We start from the raw sequence: 10,166 nt of genomic DNA, 5'->3' as shown, positions 1-10,166 counted from the left end.
TGACGAAGTCGATAAGCTTTTGAAAATTGGTTCGATTAGAGAAGTAAAATACCCGGATTGGTTAGCAAACCCCGTGGTATTTAAAAAGAAAAATGGAAAGTGGAGAGTATGTGTCGATTTCACTGACATTAACAAAGCGTGTCCAAAAGACAGTTTTCCTCTCCCTCATATCGATCGGCTCGTAGAATCGACAACCGGAAACGAACTATTGACATTCATGGATGCATTTTCTGGGTATAATCAGATCATGATGAATCCCGAAGATGAAGAGAAAACATCTTTCATAACAGATAGAGGAATCTACTGTTATAAAGTTATGCCATTCGGTCTAAAAAATACCGGGGCAACATACCAACGTTTAGTTAACAAAATGTTTTCAAAACATTTGGGCAGAACGATGGAAGTTTATATCGATGATATGCTCGTAAAATCTCTTAAGAAATCCGAGCACATCACACATCTTGAGCAATGTTTCAAAATTCTGAATGAATTCAGGATGAAATTAAATCCTGCTAAATGTTCTTTTGGTGTGCCTTCCAGAGAATTCCTAGGCTACATAGTTATAGAAAGAGGAATAGAAGCTAATCCTAATCAGATTAATGCCTTCCTCACAATGCCTTCACCAAAAAACATCAAAGAGGTCCAGTGATTGACGGGCAGAATTGCTGCGTTGAATCGTTTCATCTCGAAATCTACCGATATATGTCTCCCCTTTTACCAGATTTTAAAAGGGAACAAAAAATTTTGGTGGGATGATCAATGCGAAGCAGCTTTCGATCAACTAAAAACTTATCTGACGACACCACCGGTTCTCTCAAAACCCGAATCAGATGAGAAACTTTATCTTTATGTCTCGGTTTCCAGTCATTCTATAAGTGGGGTTTTAGTTCGAGAGGATCGAGGTGATCAGAAGCCGATTTTCTACATAAGTAAATCTCTTACTAGTCCGGAAATGAGATATACCATGATGGAAAAGTTAGCTTTAGCAGTAGTGATATCTGCAAGAAAGCCAGACCTTATTTCTAATCTCATCCGATAGAAGTTTTAACTTCTCATCCGCTTCGCTCAATTCTTCACGGACCGAGTCAGTCCGGTAGATTGGCGAAATGGGCAATCGAGCTCAGTGAGTACGATATAGAGTACAAAAGTTGAACTAGCGCAAAAGCACAAGTTCTGGCTGATTTTCTTACCGATCTACCACTAGATGATGGAATCCTTATTGAAACAGACTCTACATGGAAATTACATGTAGATGGCTCTTTTTCTAAACAAGGATCCGGAATCGGTATTAGGCTCGAGACTCCGACAAAGGAAATAATCGAACAGTCATTTCGATTAATATTTCCGGCTTCGAATAATGAAGCAGAATACGATGCTCTCTTAGCAAGACTTCGGCTTGCTCTTGCAATTGGAGCAGAAAAAATAATAGCTTATTGTGATTCTCAGCTAGTTGTGAACCAGTTCGTTGGGGATTACGAAGCTCAGGCTCCTCGAATGGAAGCCTATCTTTCGGCTGTCAAAAAATTAGCCGGAAAATTCAATGAATTTGAATTAGTTCGAATACCTCGAGGAGAAAACACTTCGGCAGACGCTTTAGCTGACCTAGCATCTACCTCAGATCCCGAGCTCAAACGAGTTATCCCTGTTAAATGTATTTCTTCGCGAAGTATTTCGGTTAAAGAAACAAAAAACGATAACATTTTGGGGGACGAGCATATGGAAACTCCAAAATTAAGTTCCGGAAATGAAAATAGTTCGTTTGTTGTCACCAGGTCACGAGTAAAATCTCAGGATGATGAACTTACTTCACCACTGGAACTTCCTAAAAGAAAGCCAAGAAGAAAATTGAAGGATCAAGAGGTTCCTGCTAAAGAACTGTCTCGAACTGAACAGACACCTCCAGGTGATGAAGAAGTTTGGGAAACAATCGAAGATCCTGATATTCCTTCTGAACCCGAACCAAGGAAGTTTATACTCAAGGATAATACTTCCGCTAATGATTGGGGGGCTGACTGGAGGGTACCAATCAAAAATTTCATTCTTAATGGAGAACTACCATCGAACAAATGGCAAGCTCGCAAATTAAAAATCATCAGCGCTAAGTATTGTATAATTAAAGAGTCGTTGTACAAGCGAGGCGTCAGTGATCCCTATCGTTTATGTATTTTTGGACCCGAGGTTGAAATAGTGACAAGCAAGGTCCACGAAGGGCTTTGTGGTAGTCATTCTTCGGGACGAGCAATGGCTTTCAAAATCAAACGGTTAGGATATTTCTGGCCAACTATGATTTCTGATTGCATCGAGTACGCCAAACGGTGTAAAAAGTGTCAGATGCACGCTCCTCTTATTCACCAGCCATCTGAAATTTTATCATCCATATCCGCTCCATACCCTTTTATGAGGTGGTCAATGGATATAGTTGGTCCGATGCATCACTCAACGCGAGGCGTCCAATACTTATTAGTCCTAACGGACTATTTTTCCAAATGGATCGAAGCAGATGCCTACGTAAATATACAAGATTCTATGGTAAAAACATTCTTGTGGAAACACATTATTTGTCGTCATGGAGTTCCTTACGAAATAGTATCGGACAACGGTCCTGAATTCATTTCAAATGAATTTGAAGATTTTTGTTCCGCTTGGGGAATAAAACTTAGCTATTCAACGCCGAGGTATCCTCAAGGAAATGGGCAAGCGGAAGCTTCCAATAAAATCATTCTCAGTAATCTTAAAAAGCGTTTGAATGCTCGGAAAGGTGGTTGGTATGACGAGCTGCAACCTGTGTTGTGGGCATACCGAACAACCCCGAGACGAGCAACAGGAGAAACTCCATTCTCATTAGTATATGGGATGGAAGCTGTAGTCCCAGCCGAGCTGAATGTTCCTGGTTTACGCCGGAGCGAAGCTCCTCTTAACGAAGAACTAAATTCCAAATTATTAGAAGACGTTCTTGATACAATCGATGAAAGGCGAGATCAATCCCTTATTCGACTTCAAAACTATCAACAATCGACCACTCGGTACTATAACTCGAAGTTAAGAAACAGACCTTTAAATGTAGGAGACTTTATTTAAGACGAGTGTTCGATAACACAAAAGAGGAAGGAGCTGGAAACTCGGTATTAACTGGGAAGGCCCTTATCAAATCACAGAAAAAATCCGAAATGGTGTTTACCGTTTACAAAACCTTGACGGAAACCCCGTTCAAAGGCCTTGGAACATCATCAACTTGAAAAAGTTCTATTGCTAAAGCAAACACAATCGAACTACGATTTGGCTTGATCCTATTTTGGGTACGTAGGCAGCTCGCTAAACACGAGTCTAGCTATACAATGGAGGACCTAGCTGACTTGTTACCGTTTCGGTGTAACGATGATGAGAAGGAGAGACTAATAAGACCAATCACAGAGATGGAAATCAAGGAGGTGTTATTCTCCATGCCTAATGATAAATCGCCGGGGCCAGATGGGTTTACCACAGAATTTTATAAAGAAACATGGGACATTATCGGTATGGAGTTTGTGGTGGCTGTGAAATCTTTTTTTGAAAAAGGTTTCTTACCAAAAGGAGTTAACTCTACTATTCTTGCCCTTATCCCTAAGAAATTGGAAGCGAGGGAGATGAAAGATTACAGGCCAATCTCATGTTGTAATGTGCTCTACAAAACCATCACGAAAATCATTGCAAATAGACTTAAAATGGTTCTCCCACAGTTTATCGCGGGAAATCAGTCGGCTTTCGTGAAAGATCGCTTATTGATAGAAAATCTGCTGCTTGCGACGGAGATTGTAAAGGACTATCACAAAGAGTCAATTTCAGAACGCTGCGCTATAAAAATCGACATCTCCAAGGCTTTCGATTCTGTTCAGTGGTCTTTCCTCAGAAATGTCCTCTTAACTTTAAACTTCCCCCCGGAATTCGTTCATTGGATTATGCTTTGCGTTACCACAGCGTCATTCTCGGTCCAAGTAAATGGAGAATTAGCGGGTTTTTTCAACAGTTCACGTGGCCTGCGACAAGGATGTTCACTATCCCCTTATCTCTTCGTTATAGTTATGAAGGGGGACTTGGATTGAGATCTATCCATGAGGCAAACGATGTTTGTTGCTTGAAATTAATCTGGAGATTAATCTCGCATGCGGACTCGCTGTGGGTAACGTGGATAAAAACCAATCTTCTTAAACAAGACACATTTTGGTCAGTCAAGCAAACGTATCAAGGCTCTTGGATGTGGAAAAAGCTATTAAAATTCAGAGAGGTTGCAAGAGATTTCTTCAAAGTTGATGTAAAGAATGGAGAAAGAACGTCATTTTGGTATGATAATTCGTCAATTATGGGGCCGTTGTTTGATGCTGCAGGGGAACGAGGCCAAATTGTTTTGGGAATTAGTAAACATAAAAAAGTTGCAGAGGCATGGGTTGGCCGGAGACATCGCCTGCATCGAGCTGAACTTCATAATAAAATTGAGAGGGAATTGCTTTCTACACGGCGAAACAGAGCAGAGGAAGAGGACATTGTCCTTTGGAAGGGCAAGAACAATCTCTATCGGCCAAGATTCTCCACCAAAGACACTTGGCAGCTTACACGGACTGTTTCAAATGAAGTCGCTTGGCACAAGAGCGTTTGGTTTGCTCATGCTACGCCCAAATTTTCCTTTCGCGTTTGGTTAGCAGCTCAAAACCGCTTATCAACGGGTGACAAAATGACACATTGGAATAGAGGTCTCTCCACAGGATGTGTTCTCTGCAACAACATTTTTGAATCACGTGATCATCTCTTTTTTTCCTGCAGATTCTCCTCTGAAGTATGGCAGGCCTTGGCAAAAAATATTTACCGATCAAGATATTCCACAAACTGGCACGATTTGATTGGCACTACGTCTGGTCAATGGCAGAACAGAATCATAAGCTTCCTTGCTCGCTATATCTTCCAGGCAACGATCCATGCTATTTGGCGGGAACAAAACGGAAGAAGACATGGTGAAGATTCGAACCCTCCAGCTCGATTAATCAAATGGATAGATAAGCAAGTCAAGAATCAGCTCTCCTCAATCAAAGCAACCGGAGACAGAAGATATGATACGGGTCTCCAAATCTGGTTCGCGGCTAGGAGTTAATGTCTATAAATCAAGTTTGCTAAAGTCATGTTTTCCTTAAGTTTTCTCAAACACACGATGCACTCGATGTAAAAACGAACATTTTTCTTTTGAATCTAATTTAACATTACATTCAAAAAAAAAAAAAAAAAAAAATATTATTCCAATCATGGAGTCTTGATTTTATAAATTCAATATTCGAGCATGAATATAAAAATACATTGCGAACGATGTATAAATAAATATTTCTAGATAAGCTAGAACCAGATCTAGAAGGGTCTAGAGTTACGGAATAACTTTGCTCCTTGACCTGCGAGGTCAACGATGCTCATAATACAACCTGGCATGTTTCCGTACTCCTGAAGTCCTAGTTCGATCCAATCGGAAGGATGGGCTTCGAGGCGCTGAAGCTCGCGAGCAATGTCGAGGCGACGCTTCTCTAGTTCCATGATCCTTTGCCTAATCTCTTGTTTCTCATTTTCGAGCTCGTCGTGCCGTATGATAAGTTGAAGAAAATGAAACGCTTCGTTTAGCAATAATAAAAAGAGTTAAATCACTTGGTTTAACAGTACCTTGGTAATAAACTCCTCGGCCTTGACACGATCTTGAGCTGATAATCTCTCAATTAACACATTTGGAACCTGAATGTTGGTTCCCCACCCTAATGGGCGTAACTCTTCTGGTTCGCCGTTGGCTTCCGTTTTTACAAGATTGATGTCCGACGTTACCGGAAGATCATCACTTATCACTTTAAACGAGTCGGAGGGATTCTCTGAGAAATTACCTTCCTCAAACATTTTTGTAGAATTATTGTTGATTAAATTCAATAACGATCTACATCTGCTTTATATTCAAAATATACTCGACCACATTTAAGAGGGTTAATTGACGATTTCCCAAATCTAAAATTACTACTTTTATGGAAAGTGTAATCGAGTTAATTACTAATTATATTCCCTAGATAAACGCATTAAATATGATTTGAGTAAATCGGCAAATTTAAAGCAAAAAGGGAATGTAATTAATATTACTGGGCCTCTAGTCCAGCAGTATGTTTCATAGTAATAAAAAAATAAAAATAAATCAAGGGACTTGTTCGATCAGAAGTCTTCGCCCGATAACGATTCTAGCGAAGTGGACGATCCCGAACAGCTTTCTGAGGAAGGATGATCAGTAGATTTCTCCTGTGGTCCTTCATTTTCTTCAGTTCTTAACATCGGAAATCTCCGAAATTCTGAAGAACATGAAGCAAAAGAGGATCCGTCGCCGGTTGCCAACGATAGATGAAAAAATTTATCCAACATACGAAGGAACCTTCGGAGGCAAGTGGGAATAATGGTCACGATATCTAAACCGTTCCTCTCCCATTCATGCGGTTCGGATTCTAGGCAAAGGATCTCTCTTTCTATCCTCTTTATTCGCTCATCAAGAGCACGGCTCCTTCTTCCGATTCTTTTTCTCTTATCACATAAAGCTTTGTGTCTCCTGACGACCTGTTTGAACATACATTTTGTTAACTGGTCGAAAAAGAGTTTACAGTCTCTAAAAAAAAAAACTAAAAATCAGAAAGGGAACCTTTTCCAGGAAGTCATAACATTGGACCCTTTCTTTCCCCGTTCGGAAATGGAAAAACATGGGGTGAATAACTCTCTTGGGGGAAAATCCGCCCAACACTTCCGGAGCCATTTATTAGGCCATGATCGAAACCTTTACCTGGTCATTCTTATGACAAAATTCTCATGAATTGTAAAAACCTTATCCCTCGATAAAAAGTTTAAGCCGAGCTCTATCCTCGCACCCGAGAGACCGAGGAAAAATACTTATTAAGATTTTTTCTTTAAAAAAGGCAAGTGAGCCTGATCAGCTCACCTCTCACAATTCATAAAACCTCTTTGGTGGGCGAGGACTTGCAAACCTAGAATCGCATCCAAAAATTTTACTTTTAAATATATATATATATATATATATATATATATACATAATGGTGTTCTATCACATTAATCAAAAACAAAAAATTTCCGTCAAACAGATTAGTCCTCATGGATACAACAAAACAATTCTTTAAGAGCGTTCCTCTGCCTCAGGAGAACCCTCGTGTGGCCGAGAACCTTCGCCTACCTCGAATTGAGAGGGAGAATCTCCAAATACCAAAGAAAATTGTTTCAGATCGAGAGTAGGACGGGAAGCCGAGGATAGCTCAGATTCAACCACAACGAGTTCGGTAGCAGCTTCGCTTCTCTCACTCTCGAACGAAACTCTTCCAGTCTCTAGTTCCTTAATCAGGTCTAGATTGCTCTTCAGTTCGGCTCGATCGGTTAGAAGTTTAGTCCAGACCTCTTCGTCCTTGATGAACTTCGTAACAGATTGAATAAGTTACCTACCGAATCCCCTCATCTCTTCTCGAGCGTTATGTTCGGCTTCAGCGATATCGCGAGCCCTGTTCCTAGTTAAAAGCTCGATATCTTGATTCGCTTCTTCGAACAAAGCCGTATTCTCTTCTAGCTCAGCCTCCAAGCGAAGAGCATTGGACCTCGCAGAATCTCTTTCAGCATTCGCAATTCTGATGCGTTGCTCGTTAGCTGCTAGTGTTTTCTTCATGTTTTCAAAAGATGACTCGAGTGCTTTTTCCCGCTCAAGTCGCTCAGATTGGTTGGCTAATCTAAGTTCATCAACCTCCTTCTTAGCCTTTGCGGTCTATCTCTTCGCTTGATGAAGAAGGTTCTCATAATGGAAGATCATTCCATTAGTCTCCATAAACGCCTTCAGAGTAAAAAAAAAACGTGTCATTAAGACAAAAAGCTTTTACCTAAGGAAGGGAGGTTGTCATACTCTAAAAGATCCGAACCTGTGATAGGTAGTAGGCTCGATTGGCGAACATCTGACGGATTTCCGGCCTCCAAACCGAAGAAGGAGGAAGGGACGCCCCTTCCCTGGTTTGGAAACTTCGGAAGATGTCTCCAATCTCTTCTCCGCCTGCAAAGCAGAAGAGAATAGCAGATTAATAAATAGATGCAATCTGTAACAAGTTTTGCTAATGCTCGCTTTCTAAGTAAAAACTTACCTGAAATCGAAGCGGGTAAAGGATTTTGAGTCTTAACACTCAGTCCTTGAGATAGGGGAGCCTCCGGTCTCGGCTCATCGATTTCCTCTGAGATTACTCTGTCTCCCGGAAGAGGGAGCTCAGATTCTAAAGGTTTTGAAGAGGGAAAAGCAGAATGCAGAGGGCTAGGGACTCGTGGCGGAGAACTTAATCTCAGGGTTTTAAGTCTCTCGTTTGATAAAGTATCGGAATCTGGAGCCTTCCTCTTTGTACAAGGTGAGGAAGTTACTTCTCCCTCTCGCCCTTGTTCGGAAGGGCAAATTACGGTGGCGACTGGAGGGTCGTTAAGAATCTCGTCTCCATGAGTATCCACCGCGGCTGACAGAGCCGCTTCTAATGAACCGTCATCAACCAAGAGGGTCTTCCTGTGGAAGTTACCAACCTTGGAGATTGCAGCTATCCGCTTCTTTCTCCCGATTTCGGATAGCTGATCCTTAAGAGCCTTGCTTTCGGCTTGCATTTTTCTTTTATCTCGAGCATTCAGGCTCGAGACGTCTTTCTCTTCGGGAGGAGGATCGAGGGGGTGAGTTTGACCATCTTTGATGGCAAGCCACGCTTCATGAATGCGTTGAAGGGTGAAGGAATTCCAATTTGTCTCACCCTCAAAAACGATTCGAAAGAAAGACAGGAAATCAACAGTAGGGCGGGGGATCGTCTGGTTCCCTGAAACGAAGTGTTGATTTAAGAATTCTATTTCTTTTACACAATATAGTGGAAAGTAATAAAGGTTGGTTCTCTAACCGAGTTTAGCCGACCAATTGGCGAGAAGAAGACCGGAAAGACCCTGAACGGAATGGGGATTGACTCGGAAAAAGAACCAGTATTTCCTCCAAGGCCCATCATTTGAGGGCATTCCGTCGATTAGGTTACGGTCAAGAATAGGGTTCATAGAAAAAATACCCGCTGCTGCGGATTCACGGGCTCGAAATAGCCCTAAGAGTTCGCTAGTGGTGAGGGAAAACCCTGCTTCCGCCGAAACGGTCAGGGTGCTCAGAACATATCGAAGAAAGTTGGGAGCCATTTGGGGAAAGGCAATCGCTAGATGAAGGAGGTACAAAAGAAGAACTTCTGGTACGGGAAAAAACAAACCGCAGCCTTTGAAATAGACTTCGTACGCACAGCAGTAACCCTCTCGCACCATTTCCAGAGACTCGTTGGGTCTAGGAAGAGAGAATTCAATTTCTTGAGGGATGTTACAAAGGCGGCGAAGAGCACCAAGGGAGGTAGGGGTCGACTGAGACCTGAAATGCGGACCAAATTTGTCTCCCCTTTGGGTGAAGACTTCGTCCCCTATAGGAACAGGGATTCCTTGACTATCATCTTTGGTGTCTGAAACGTAGACGGCTGGGAAAGACATTTTTTACTAAGAGATTTCTCTTTCTCCGGTTTGGTAAAAGCTGTTAGAGGTAAGTGAACACTGTAAAAGCCGTCGTTCCATTTAACCTTATTTAGGGGAAAACCGCCTCGAGAGTATTGGGAAGTGGGACAGTTTTCCCCGCAGTATTAATATAAAATTAGAAAATTAATGATGACGGTTGTCAGGGATATCAAATCGTTTGATTATCCGAGATCGGCGTAATAGCGTAAAACATGGAATAATTCCGGAATGTTAAAGATCGCGAGTCATTAATTACTATTTACTTAAGTCTTCCAAGCCGAGCACTCAGCTCGGAAGACTTGGGGGCTAAATGTTGGGGTCGGATCCCACACATTTTCGGTAGGATCCACTTGGATCTGTCCACGTCATTATTACATAATAATCCTCTTGGAATTAAAGATATTTTATTATGAGAATCGAGCTTAACCAGTCGGGAGTTCGATTCAGTTTATAAAAAGAGTTCGATCTTTACTAGTACGGAGTTCGCTCTTATTTCAACATACAGTTCGCATAGAGAAAGGCCGAAGTGAGGAGAATATTGTTCGAGGCTCGCGGCAGCGTCAAGACGCAGGAGTTCGGAGTCAACAAGA

At 41.6% G+C, this 10,166-nt stretch overlaps 1 protein-coding gene across 1 annotated transcript; it reads right to left on the bottom strand.

Annotated features, from left to right (window-relative positions):
• Positions 1-7,792: 7,792 nt before the first annotated feature.
• Positions 7,793-9,555, bottom strand: LOC110230117 (uncharacterized protein At3g60930, chloroplastic-like). The gene is made up of 4 exons (XM_021032110.1): positions 8,940-9,555; positions 8,160-8,861; positions 7,944-8,071; positions 7,793-7,858 (listed from the first exon to the last, which is right to left on the bottom strand). Exons 1-4 carry the CDS (start codon positions 9,553-9,555, stop codon positions 7,793-7,795), a joined length of 1,512 nt encoding a protein of 503 aa, XP_020887769.1.
• Positions 9,556-10,166: the final 611 nt, after the last annotated feature.

Source organism: Arabidopsis lyrata, assembly GCF_000004255.2.
Source record: "Arabidopsis lyrata subsp. lyrata unplaced genomic scaffold ARALYscaffold_3, whole genome shotgun sequence".
Lineage (NCBI taxonomy): Eukaryota > Viridiplantae > Streptophyta > Magnoliopsida > Brassicales > Brassicaceae > Arabidopsis > Arabidopsis lyrata.
The sequence above is the reverse complement of the archived record's forward strand: the minus strand, read 5'-3'. Positions and strand labels throughout refer to the sequence as shown.